Source organism: Gobius niger, assembly GCF_951799975.1.
Source record: "Gobius niger genome assembly, chromosome: 4".
NCBI lineage: Eukaryota > Metazoa > Chordata > Actinopteri > Gobiiformes > Gobiidae > Gobius > Gobius niger.
The window spans coordinates 42,544,915-42,559,200 of NC_136855.1; the positions used below are offsets into that span (position 1 = coordinate 42,544,915).

At 47.9% G+C, this 14,286-nt stretch overlaps 1 protein-coding gene across 1 annotated transcript in view; it reads right to left on the minus strand.

Moving 5' to 3' along the window:
• Positions 1 to 14,286, minus strand: part of itga11a (integrin, alpha 11a) — a 163,710-nt gene that overhangs the window by 61,869 nt on the left and 87,555 nt on the right. The window contains exons 15-16 of the mRNA XM_079554675.1: positions 6,325 to 6,455; positions 2,723 to 2,889 (exon numbers count right to left, since the gene is read on the minus strand). Of these exons, the coding sequence (XP_079410801.1) occupies positions 2,723 to 2,889; positions 6,325 to 6,455 (298 nt within the window). The remainder of the gene's footprint in view (positions 1 to 2,722; positions 2,890 to 6,324; positions 6,456 to 14,286) is intronic.

The following is a 14,286-nucleotide window of genomic DNA, read 5'->3' on the forward strand; positions in this document are numbered from 1 at the left end:
TCACAGAGGAGGCAGGAGGGAACAGGAAGCAGTTACAGAGAAGTCACTGCTGCTCACAGAGGAGGCAGGAGGGAACAGGAAGCAGTTACAGAGAAGTCACTGCTGCTCACAGAGGAGGCAGGAGACAGGAAGCAGTTACAGAGAAGTCACTGCTGCTCACAGAGGAGGCAGGAGGGAACAGGAAGCAGTTACAGAGAAGTCACTGCTGCTCACAGAGGAGGCAGGAGGGAACAGGAAGCAGTTACAGAGAAGTCACTGCTGCTCACAGAGGAGGCAGGAGACAGGAAGCAGTTACAGAGAAGTCACTGCTGCTCACAGAGGAGGCAGGAGTGAACAGGAAGCAGCTACAGAGAAGTCACTGCTGCTCACAGAGGAGGCAGGAGGGAACAGGAAGCAGTTACAGAGAAGTCACTGCTGCTCACAGAGGAGGCAGGAGCGGACAGGAAGCAGCTACAGAGAAGTCACTGCTGCTCACAGAGGAGGCAGGAGGGAACAGGAAGCAGTTACAGAGAAGTCACTGCTGCTCACAGAGGAGGCAGGAGCGGACAGGAAGCAGCTACAGAGAAGTCACTGCTGCTCACAGAGGAGGCAGGAGGGAACAGGAAGCAGTTACAGAGAAGTCACTGCTGCTCACAGAGGAGGCAGGAGCGGACAGGAAGCAGTTACAGAGAAGTCACTGCTGCTCACAGAGGAGGCAGGAGGGAACAGGAAGCAGTTACAGAGAAGTCACTGCTGCTCACAGAGGAGGCAGGAGGGAACAGGAAGCAGTTACAGAGAAGTCACTGCTGCTCACAGAGGAGGCAGGAGGGAACAGGAAGCAGTTACAGAGAAGTCACTGCTGCTCACAGAGGAGTGGACAGGAAGCAGTTACAGAGAAGTCACTGCTGCTCACAGAGGAGGCAGGAGACAGGAAGCAGCTACAGAGAAGTCACTGCTGCTCACAGAGGAGTGGACAGGAAGCAGCTACAGAGAAGTCACTGCTGCTCACAGAGGAGGCAGGAGACAGGAAGCAGTTACAGAGAAGTCACTGCTGCTCACAGAGGAGTGGACAGGAAGCAGCTACAGAGAAGTCACTGCTGCTCACAGAGGAGGCAGGAGACAGGAAGCAGTTACAGAGAAGTCACTGCTGCTCACAGAGGAGGCAGGAGCGAACAGGAAGCAGTTACAGAGAAGTCACTGCAGCTCACAGAGGAGGCAGGACCAGACAGGAAGCAGTTACAGAGAAGTCACTGCAGCTCACAGAGGAGGCAGGACCAGACAGGAAGCAGTTACAGAGAAGTCACTGCAGCTCACAGAGGAGGCAGGAGACAGGAAGCAGTTACAGAGAAGTCACTGCTGCTCACAGAGGAGGCAGGAGCGAACAGGAAGCAGTTACAGAGAAGTCACTGCTGCTCACAGAGGAGCGAACAGGAAGCAGCTACAGAGAAGTCACTGCTGCTCACAGAGGAGTGGACAGGAAGCAGCTACAGAGAAGTCACTGCTGCTCACAGAGGAGGCAGGAGGGAACAGGAAGCAGTTACAGAGAAGTCACTGCTGCTCACAGAGGAGGCAGGACCAGACAGGAAGCAGTTACAGAGAAGTCACTGCTGCTCACAGAGGAGGGAACAGGAAGCAGTTACAGAGAAGTCACTGCTGCTCACAGAGGAGGGAACAGGAAGCAGTTACAGAGAAGTCACTGCTGCTCACAGAGGAGTGGACAGGAAGCAGCTACAGAGAAGAGCTGTGAGTTACAGACTGAAAACAGAGCCGTTTCTGTTCATCAGCTTCAATGAACAGTTTAGGGGAGGCCCGGATAGAAGGTTTAAGCAGAACTGCAGCCTCTGGAGGAGCCGACACCTTCATGTTCAGGAGACTCCAGAGGCACCAGCAGCTTTTTGTAGCAGCTGTTCTCTTAATCTGATGTATTTGTCTGGCAGAAACCGTCCTCACTGTGCTGCTAACCAGAGCTAACTAGCTACTTAGCAGATAGCACATATAGATCCAGTTAGTAAATGTTATGCACTAATAATGTCAATAAAGTGGTAACTACATAAAGCAGCCTTTGAGATGATCTCACACTGAGCCACACTGTGGTTTATTGTGGACTTTTCATCAACAATGAGCTGTAGGCGATTGCAACAAGCTAACGGGGCTAACGGGGCTAACGGGGCTAATGTGGAATAAGCATTGTCACTGGCACAAATAATCGTCCTGTATTCGGACATACTGTATGGGCTCGATATGTGCTTAATACTGGGGAGATCCAGGTATAGATCGTGGGTGTAGCTATAGTTAAAGATCCAGAGGACATGGCAGTAACAAAGAGGGACTAGTTAGAACTAAAACAGCAGTTATTTTTCAGTCAAGAGCTCCTTCCTGCTTCAGAACAACTTCAAAATCACTCGCCCCGACGTCTCCATAAGTCAGTGGTTTTGTCACAACAGGAGTCGCCTCACAGGGCGGCACAAACCAGAACAGGAAAGTCTCCATCGTGTTCGAAACAGGAAGTGCACTACACAACGAATGGAGTCATTTTTTTATCACAGCGCCGCTCGGTGGATGAAATAGGAATCACCACTAATCATCATGAAAGGACACGCTTCACTGCGAAACAAGCAAGTCACGCATTTACTCCCAACATCCATGACACCGTGTCTTTGTTAGAAGTGTTAGGAACAGCGTTAGAGACTAAGACCTCTGTGTGTAAGCAGCTGGTACAGTGTAACCTCCAGGGGGCGCTCACCGATCTCCTGCTCGGGCGGGACGGGCGTGCGAGCGGTCACGTTGAGGCACACGATGGCGGACATGCAGGTCACCTCCTTCCCGCCCCTGTGGCAGTCCTTCACAAACACGTTGACCTTACTGGGCTCGAAGCTGACGGCGGCGTGGATCCGGACCACGCTCTGGGACCTGAAGGCAGCACAGACACCACAGCAGAGTCAGCCACGGACAGACGACTGCTCTACGGGACTGAAGGCAGCACAGACACCACAGCAGAGTCACCCACGGACAGACGACTGCTATACGGGACTGAAGGCAGCACAGACACCACAGCAGAGTCAGCCACGGACAGACGACTGCTCTACGGGGCTATGTAAGAGGGGACGCTGTAGAGAACAGGAACTCATGGGCTTATGCAGTTTCACCACGTGACCTCCTCCTACTTCCTGTCGCCAATGTTAGTGGAACCTGCTCATTTTTAGGAAGAGAGAGCGGACAGGAAGGACAGCGCCGGGTTTACTGTCCGGGCGGAGGTCACATGGGGATAATGCACTCACCGATGTCCATGTCTGTTATTCTAATTATGGACACGGGGAAGGAGAGTTATTTCACTTTTCAATCAGTTTTACCTGAAAGTAGTTCCAGGGTTAGTGCTAGATCGTCTGCTCCGGAGGGACGGTCTGCTGTGAGTTTGTATAGATCTATGAGTTGGTTTGTCTAAAAATACAAATAATCCTAATCCTAACCCTAATCCTTAAAGTTAACCCCTTAACTCCCACCTGAACCGAGCACATTTTCTCCAGTTTGGCTTTACCCCAATCCAAAAGCTTCTGGGGAAAAGCTGTGAAAATAGCAATAAAACAATGATGGAAATGTGACTAAAAAGTGAGAAAACATAGACAAAAAAGTGACGAAAAATTTATGAAAAAGTGGCAAAAATGTCACAAGAAATTGACAAAAAAATAACCAAAAAATGTGATAAAAAAAATTACAAAAGTTACAAAAATGAGTTGAACGCCCAACAAAAAAATGTTGGAAAAAAAATCTGATGACGTGAGGAAAAAGATCCTCTCGGTTCAGGCGGGAGTTAAGAGGTGAACCATTTCCCTGGCCCGAACCTTAATTTGTGTCATGATATCTCACGTTTTCTCAGCAGACTGTCCCTCCGGAGCATACGATCTAGCACTAACCTAGTTCCAGCTCAGTTGTTTATCGTTACTATGGAAACAGCTGCAGTGGAGTGATACAGAACGGGCTAGGTGAACATTATCACTTTTTAACAGACACCCTCCAGCCAATCAGAATCCAGTATTCACCCAGACCACGGCATAATTACTGATATAGACAGATCTTAATGTGTGGATTATTTGAATAATTTTGTCAGATTTGGCGTTAATGAAGTAGTAATAATTACACAAATCTTCTCTTTCCAACACAAAAAGAGGACAAAAGGAATGTGAAGAAGCACAGGTTTAGAGGAGCGTTGATTTAGTTTTGTTTAAGTGCAAATGACACAATAGACACGACAAAGTTAACACAATTACACTCAAGATTTTCCCAGTTTCAGACAGTTTGATCCTTATTGGACACTGAAAGGAAGTGACATAGATAGAGGTAAATTATTTTAAACTGTTGCCGTGCCAACCATGTTATAGTTTGTTAAAGGGGGGGTATTCTGCAAAATGGACGTTTTCAAGCTTTCCATCATGTTATTCTGTCACTCCCTCATTAAAAACATGGCTGAAGTGTTGCCTTGGCACATTCACGTATTTCTGAGTAATCTGTAAAAACTCTGATGGCGGCCATTTTAGGGATAGGTTTTTGTCACATTTTTGTTGAATTTTTGTCATTTTTTTTGTTGAATTTTTGTCATTTTTTTGTTGAATTTTTGTCACTTTTTAGTTGATTTTTTGTCACATTTTTGTTGAATTTTTGTCACATTTTTGTTTAATTTTTGTCACATTTTTGTTTAATTTTTGGCTGATGGCGGCCATTTTAGGGATAGGTTTGCCTGAGTCCTCCTAGGAACGCCCCCACCTCCTGGAGACGCCTCCGAGCTTTGGTCACCAGCCGAGTAACCAACCACTGCTCCTCAGCAGAACCCCCTCCCCACTGATGCCACAGACAGCGTGTGGAGGGGGCGTGTCTAAAGGCTCAGAGGTTCTTAAAGAGACAGAGGCCTATTTCAAGACATTCACTACAGCCATTTTGAGAGAGACATTTTATACAAGGCAGTTATTCTAATTTACTGCATTTACAGACCAACAGAAGGTTTGTCATCATTGTAGTGAGATATAGACTGGTGCTGTGGGACTGACAAAAGCAGAACACCCCCTCTTTAAAGCAGAACACCCCCTCTTTAAGTGATGTCATTGCTCCACTTCAGGAGTGGGGGGGTCGCTCCTCCTGGCTCTCCATGGGCTCATCGTGTCATCTCGCACGTTCCTTTGTTAACCTTTCTTATGTTAGCTTTATATTCTGTTCACCTATGTTTAATCTTTCCTTTTTGTAAATAAACCTTTCCTTTGTGCACTTTTACCCGGCCTCGTCTCCATCCTCTCCGTGTCTGTCTCTTTATTTAGTAAAAAAAACACTTTCATAATTCAGCATTTGTTAAAGTCATGTTTTATTTTCTCTTCTTTGTTTTCCCTCTGGCTGCTTCAAACCTGGCCATATCCGGGCAAATACAAAGATGTATGTACAGTATATCAATTAGAAATGAGTGAGACAGAATTCTATTTCCCTCTATCTACGTCATTAACATTTCTTCATTAAAATTGCTGCTTCAATAACTGATATCATCCATTTAATTAAGTCATAATTACAAAAGGATTCAAACCTGTCACATGCTGTTTAATTTAGTAACTTATAGATAAATGAGACTATCAATTAAAAGCGGTTTGGTTTGGCAGCAGCATGTATATTTAACCAAGGCCGTGGGAACCCAGGGTGCTGAGGGCGCTGCAGCCCCCCCCTGGGGGATAGTTTGTGAACTGCAGGCAATATTAACCCCTTAACTCCCACCTGAACCGAGCACATTTTCTCCAGCTTTACCTCAATCCAAAAGCTTCTGGAAAAAAGGCGTGAAAATAGCGACAAAACTGAGACGAAAACAAGGATGAAAATGTGACAAAAGTGACAAAACATTTACAAAAAATGACAAAAATTGACAAAAAATTGACAAAAAAGTGAGAAAATTTGACCAAAAAAAATAAAAAAAAGTGACAAATAAGAGACAAAAAAGTCCCGAAAATGTGACAAAAATGAGTCGACTGCCCAACAAAAAAGTGATGAAAAAAAATCTGCCGTGAGGAAAAAGATCAGTTTAGTTTTGTAGGTCTTTCACACTGGCCTACAGGATTTGGGTAAAGCTGAACTGGAGAAAATGCTCTCGGTTCAGGCGGGAGTTAAGAGGTTAATAAATAGGATTTATGCACAGAGAAAGTATTTTGGGGGTAAATTTTGTCCCTCAGCGCCCCCTAACTAAAACATCCTCCCACGGCTCTGTCTTTAGCATTTGAGATCACCTTTCCCTCCACTGGTCCTCTTCATACACGAGCGCAGTGGCCAGCAGAGGGCGGCAGAGTGAACGTCTGCCTTGTATTAAATCTAAAATGACATTACCACAGTAGGACGGCCGCCCCCAGAGACCCCACTGCCAGGTCCACCAGACCGTCCCCGTTCATGTCCATGGCGCCGTGGACACTGCGGCCGAAGTACTGCAGCCCGGAGCCCAGGTCAGCGGCGGCGATCCTCTGGACACAAGAACACGGGGCTGAGCTGAGGAGCTTCTGCTGTTCCTACTGCTGTGTCTACAAACAGCTTTTATAACAGGGGGATCCTCTGGACACAAACACACGGGGCTGAGCTGCTGTTCCTACTGCTGTGTCTACAAACAGCTTTTATAACAGGGGGATCCTCTGGACACAAGAACACGGGGCTGAGCTGAGGAGCTTCTGCTGTTCCTACTGCTGTGTCTACAAACAGCTTTTATAACAGGGGGATCCTCTGGACACAAACACACGGGGCTGAGCTGAGGAGCTTCTGCTGTTCCTACTGCTGTGTCTACAAACAGCTTTTATAACAGGGGGATCCTCTGGACACAAACACACGGGGCTGAGCTGCTGTTCCTACTGCTGTGTCTAAAACAGCTTTATAACAGGGGGATCCTCTGGACACAAGAACACGGGGCTGAGCTGAGGTGCCTCTGCTGTTCCTACTGCTGTGTCTACAAACAGCTTTATAACAGGGGGACACTGGGATCCAGCAGACAGACGGGGCTCAGGGAAAGAGGCAGGTCAATGTAAAAGATACGGTCAGGACAAATAACATGAAAAACAACATCATAAATAGCAAGAGAGGTCCAGATCTTCATTCAGGCCTCAGATTCAGTCAGATTCTCTTTGCCCGATCGAAGGATTTTATCTCCACCCCTGGCCTTTAAAGTGACTTGAATTCCTCACACTTTTAGAGTGGAATCTTTACTCTGATGAACATATATAATGTGGTTCCTGTGTTCGGCCACTCTATCCCTCAGCCTCCTTTAAGTGAGGCCAGCGTGGAAGCACAGGGACATTCAGGGCCGGACACTGTTTAGGGCTGGGGACCGTTAAACAGAACCTACTCGGTTGCAGTAGCAAAAACTACAATTCTTTCATGCCAAGTTTCGGTTCTTTTTCTCTCCAGACGTCAATATATGACTCGCAGTGAGTCTAAACAAATCACCATGAGCGAGAGAAGATGAGCTGCTTTAGCACAAACGCAGATGTTCTTAAAGCGACACAAAGCTATACCTGACTAAGACTTATGTAGTTATTAGACTAAATCAGGACTGAGCTTTCAGACAAAGCATAACAGAGCAGTGACAACAGGACAGACGTCTTTACCTTCAGGGACAGACGTCTTTACCTTTAGGGACAGACGTCTTTACCTTCAGGGACAGACGTCTTTACCTTCAGGGACAGACGTCTGTACCTTCAGGGACGGACGTCTTTACCTTCAGGGACAGACGTCTTTACCTTTAGGGACAGACGTCTTTACCTTCAGGGACAGACGTCTTTACCTTCAGGGACAGACGTCTGTACCTTTAGGGACAGACGTCTTTACCTTCAGGGACAGACGTCTTTACCTTTAGGGACAGACGTCTTTACCTTCAGGGACAGACGTCTTTACCTTCAGGGACAGACGTCTGTACCTTTAGGGACAGACGTCTTTACCTTCAGGGACAGACGTCTTTACCTTCAGGGACAGACGTCTTTACCTTCAGGGACAGACGTCTGTACCTTTAGGGACAGACGTCTTTACCTTCAGGGACGGACGTCTTTACCTTTAGGGACGGACGTCTTTACCTTCAGGGACAGACGTCTTTACCTTTAGGGACAGACGTCTTTACCTTCAGGGACAGACGTCTTTACCTTTAGGGACAGACGTCTTTACCTTCAGGGACAGACGTCTTTACCTTCAGGGACAGACGTCTTTACCTTTAGGGACAGACGTCTGTACCTTTAGGGACAGACGTCTTTACCTTCAGGGACGGACGTCTTTACCTTCAGGGACGGACGTCTTTACCTTCAGGGACAGACGTCTTTACCTTTAGGGACAGACGTCTTTACCTTCAGGGACGGACGTCTTTACCTTCAGGGACAGACGTCTTTACCTTTAGGGACGGACGTCTTTACCTTCAGGGACGGACGTCTTTACCTTCAGGGACAGACGTCTTTACCTTCAGGGACAGACGTCTTTACCTTTAGGGACAGACGTCTTTACCTTTAGGGACAGACGTCTTTACCTTCAGGGACAGACGTCTTTACCTTTAGGGACAGACGTCTGTACCTTTAGGGACAGACGTCTTTACCTTCAGGGACAGACGTCTTTACCTTCAGGGACAGACGTCTTTACCTTTAGGGACAGACGTCTTTACCTTCAGGGACAGACGTCTGTACCTTCAGGGACGGACGTCTTTACCTTCAGGGACAGACGTCTTTACCTTTAGGGACAGACGTCTTTACCTTCAGGGACAGACGTCTTTACCTTCAGGGACAGACGTCTTTACCTTTAGGGACAGACGTCTTTACCTTCAGGGACAGACGTCTTTACCTTCAGGGACAGACGTCTTTACCTTCAGGGACAGACGTCTTTACCTTCAGGGACAGACGTCTTTACCTTTAGGGACAGACGTCTTTACCTTTAGGGACAGAAGTCTTTACCTTCAGGGACAGACGTCTTTACCTTCAGGGACAGACGTCTTTACCTTTAGGGACAGACGTCTTTACCTTCAGGGACAGACGTCTTTACCTTCAGGGACAGACGTCTGTACCTTCAGGGACGGACGTCTTTACCTTCAGGGACAGACGTCTTTACCTTTAGGGACAGACGTCTTTACCTTCAGGGACAGACGTCTTTACCTTTAGGGACAGACGTCTGTACCTTTAGGGACAGACGTCTTTACCTTCAGGGACAGACGTCTTTACCTTCAGGGACAGACGTCTTTACCTTTAGGGACAGACGTCTTTACCTTCAGGGACAGACGTCTGTACCTTCAGGGACGGACGTCTTTACCTTCAGGGACAGACGTCTTTACCTTTAGGGACAGACGTCTTTACCTTCAGGGACAGACGTCTTTACCTTCAGGGACAGACGTCTTTACCTTTAGGGACAGACGTCTTTACCTTCAGGGACAGACGTCTTTACCTTCAGGGACAGACGTCTTTACCTTCAGGTACAGACGTCTTTACCTTCAGGGACAGACGTCTTTACCTTCAGGGACGGACGTCTTTACCTTCAGGGACGGACGTCTTTACCTTCAGGGACAGACGTCTTTACCTTCAGGGACAGACGTCTGTACCTTCAGGGACAGACGTCTTTACCTTCAGGGACAGACGTCTTTACCTTCAGGGACAGACGTCTTTACCTTCAGGGACAGACGTCTTTACCTCAGGGACAGACGTCTTTACCTTCAGGGACAGACGTCTTTACCTTCAGGGACGGACGTCTTTACCTTCAGGGACAGACGTCTTTACCTTCAGGGACAGACGTCTTTACCTTCAGGGACAGACGTCTTTACCTTTAGGGACAGACGTCTTTACCTTCAGGGACAGACGTCTTTACCTTCAGGGACAGACTTTTTTACCTCAGGGACAGACGTCTTTACCTTCAGGGACAGAAGTCTTTACCTTTAGGGACAGACGTCTTTACCTCAGGGACAGACGTCTTTACCTTCAGGGACAGACGTCTTTACCTTCAGGGACAGACGTCTTTACCTTCAGGGACGGACGTCTTTACCTTCAGGGACAGACGTCTTTACCTTCAGGGACAGACGTCTTTACCTTCAGGGACAGACGTCTTTACCTTTAGGGACAGACGTCTTTACCTTCAGGGACAGACGTCTTTACCTTCAGGGACAGACTTTTTTACCTCAGGGACAGACGTCTTTACCTTCAGGGACAGACTTTTTTACCTCAGGGACAGACGTCTTTACCTTCAGGGACAGACGTCTTTACCTTCAGGGACAGACGTCTTTACCTTCAGGGACAGACGTCTTTACCTTCAGGGACAGACGTCTTTACCTTCAGGGACAGACGTCTTTACCTTCAGGGACAGACGTCTTTACCTTCAGGGACAGACGTCTTTACCTTCAGGGACGGACGTCTTTACCTTCAGGGACAGACGTCTTTACCTTCAGGGACAGACGTCTTTACCTTCAGGGACAGACGTCTTTACCTTTAGGGACAGACGTCTTTACCTTCAGGGACAGACGTCTTTACCTTCAGGGACAGACTTTTTTACCTCAGGGACAGACGTCTTTACCTTCAGGGACAGACTTTTTTACCTCAGGGACAGACGTCTTTACCTTCAGGGACAGACGTCTTTACCTTCAGGGACAGACGTCTTTACCTTCAGGGACAGACGTCTTTACCTTCAGGGACAGACGTCTTTACCTTCAGGGACAGACGTCTTTACCTTCAGGGACAGACGTCTTTACCTTCAGGTACAGACGTCTTTACCTTCAGGGACAGACGTCTTTACCTTCAGGGACGGACGTCTTTACCTTCAGGGACGGACGTCTTTACCTTCAGGGACGGACGTCTTTACCTTCAGGGACAGACGTCTGTACCTTCAGGGACAGACGTCTTTACCTTCAGGGACAGAAGTCTTTACCTTTAGGGACAGACGTCTTTACCTTTAGGGACAGACGTCTTTACCTTTAGGGACAAACGTCTTTACCTTTAGGGACAGACGTCTTTACCTTCAGGGACAGACGTCTTTACCTTCAGGGACAGACGTCTGTACCTTCAGGGACAGACGTCTTTACCTTCAGGGACAGAAGTCTTTACCTTCAGGGACAGACGTCTTTACCTTCAGGGACAGACGTCTTTACCTTCAGGGACAGACTTTTTTACCTTCAGGGACAGACGTCTTTACCTTCAGGGACAGACGTCTTTACCTTCAGGTACAGACGTCTTTACCTTCAGGGACAGACGTCTTTACCTTCAGGGACAGACGTCTTTACCTTCAGGGACAGACGTCTTTACCTTCAGGGACGGACGTCTTTACCTCAGGGACAGACGTCTTTACCTTTAGGGACAGACGTCTTTACCTTCAGGGACAGACTTTTTTACCTCAGGGACAGACGTCTTTACCTTCAGGGACAGACGTCTTTACCTTCAGGGACAGACGTCTGTACCTTCAGGGACAGACGTCTTTACCTTCAGGGACAGACGTCTTTACCTTCAGGGACAGACGTCTTTACCTTCAGGGACAGACGTCTTTACCTTCAGGGACGGACGTCTTTACCTCAGGGACAGACGTCTTTACCTTTAGGGACAGACGTCTTTACCTTCAGGTACAGACGTCTTTACCTTCAGGGACAGACGTCTTTACCTTCAGGGACAGACGTCTTTACCTTCAGGTACAGACGTCTTTACCTTCAGGGACAGACGTCTTTACCTTCAGGGACAGACGTCTTTACCTTCAGGGACAGACGTCTTTACCTTCAGGGACGGACGTCTTTACCTCAGGGACAGACGTCTTTACCTTTAGGGACAGACGTCTGTACCTTCAGGGACAGACTTTTTTACCTCAGGGACAGACGTCTTTACCTTCAGGGACAGACGTCTTTACCTTCAGGGACAGACGTCTGTACCTTCAGGGACAGACGTCTGTACCTTCAGGGACAGACGTCTTTACCTTCAGGGACAGACGTCTTTACCTTCAGGGACAGACGTCTTTACCTTCAGGTACAGACGTCTTTACCTTTAGGGACAGACGTCTTTACCTTCAGGGACAGACGTCTTTACCTTCAGGGACAGACGTCTTTACCTTCAGGGACAGACGTCTTTACCTTCAGGGACAGACGTCTTTACCTTCAGGGACAGACGTCTTTACCTTCAGGGACAGAAGTCTTTACCTTTAGGGACAGACGTCTTTACCTTCAGGGACAGACGTCTTTACCTTCAGGGACAGACGTCTTTACCTTCAGGGACAGACGTCTTTACCTTCAGGGACAGACGTCTTTACCTTCAGGGACAGACGTCTTTACCTTCAGGGACAGACTTTTTTACCTTTAGGGACAGACGTCTTTACCTTTAGGGACAGACGTCTTTACCTTCAGGGACAGACTTTTTTACCTTCAGGGACAGACGTCTTTACCTTTAGGGACAGACGTCTTTACCTTCAGGGACAGACGTCTTTACCTTCAGGGACAGACGTCTTTACCTTCAGGGACAGACGTCTTTACCTTCAGGGACAGACGTCTTTACCTTTAGGGACAGACGTCTTTACCTTTAGGGACAGACGTCTTTACCTTCAGGGACAGACGTCTTTACCTTCAGGTACAGACGTCTTTACCTTCAGGGACAGACGTCTTTACCTTCAGGGACGGACGTCTTTACCTTCAGGGACAGACTTTTTTACCTCAGGGACAGACGTCTTTACCTTCAGGGACAGACTTTTTTACCTCAGGGACAGACGTCTTTACCTTCAGGGACAGACGTCTTTACCTTCAGGGACAGACGTCTTTACCTTTAGGGACAGACGTCTTTACCTTCAGGTACAGACGTCTTTACCTTCAGGGACAGACGTCTTTACCTTCAGGGACAGACGTCTTTACCTTCAGGGACAGACGTCTTTACCTTCAGGGACGGACGTCTTTACCTTCAGGGACAGACGTCTTTACCTTTAGGGACAGACGTCTTTACCTTCAGGTACAGACGTCTTTACCTTCAGGGACAGACTTTTTTACCTCAGGGACAGACGTCTTTACCTTCAGGGACAGACGTCTTTACCTTCAGGGACAGACGTCTTTACCTTCAGGGACAGACGTCTTTACCTTCAGGGACAGACGTCTTTACCTTTAGGGACAGACGTCTTTACCTTTAGGGACAGACGTCTTTACCTTCAGGGACGGACGTCTTTACCTTTAGGGACGGACGTCTTTACCTTCAGGGACAGACGTCTTTACCTTCAGGGACAGAAGTCTTTACCTTCAGGGACAGACGTCTTTACCTTCAGGGACAGACGTCTTTACCTTCAGGGACAGACTTTTTTACCTCAGGGACAGACGTCTTTACCTTCAGGGACAGACGTCTTTACCTTTAGGGACGGACGTCTTTACCTTCAGGGACAGACGTCTTTACCTTCAGGGACAGACTTTTTTACCTCAGGGACAGACGTCTTTACCTTCAGGGACAGACGTCTTTACCTTCAGGGACAGACGTCTTTACCTTTAGGGACAGACGTCTTTACCTTCAGGGACAGACGTCTTTACCTTCAGAGACAGACGTCTTTACCTTCAGGGACAGACTTTTTTACCTCAGGGACAGACGTCTTTACCTTCAGGGACAGACGTCTTTACCTTCAGGTACAGACGTCTTTACCTCAGGGACAGACGTCTGTACCTTCAGGGAAAGACTTTTTTACCTCAGGGACAGACGTCTTTACCTTCAGGGACAGACGTCTGTACCTTCAGGGACAGACGTCTGTACCTTCAGGGAAAGACTTTTTTACCTCAGGGACAGACGTCTTTACCTTCAGGGACAGACGTCTTTACCTTCAGGGACAGACGTCTTTACCTTTAGGGACAGACGTCTTTACCTTCAGGGACAGACGTCTTTACCTTTAGGGACAGACGTCTTTACCTTCAGGGACAGACGTCTTTACCTTCAGGGACAGACGTCTTTACCTTTAGGGACAGACGTCTTTACCTTCAGGGACAGACGTCTGTCCCTGAAGGTAAAGACGTCTTTACCTTCAGGGAAAGACTTTTTTACCTCAGGGACAGACGTCTTTACCTTCAGGGACAGACGTCTGTACCTTCAGGGACAGACGTCTTTACCTTTAGGGACAGACGTCTTTACCTTCAGGGACAGACGTCTTTACCTTCAGGGACAGACGTCTTTACCTTTAGGGACAGACGTCTTTACCTTCAGGGACAGACGTCTTTACCTTTAGGGACAGACGTCTTTACCTTCAGGGACAGACGTCTTTACCTTCAGGGACAGACGTCTTTACCTCAGGGACAGACGTCTTTACCTTTAGGGACAGACGTCTTTACCTTCAGGGACAGACGTCTTTACCTTCAGGTACAGA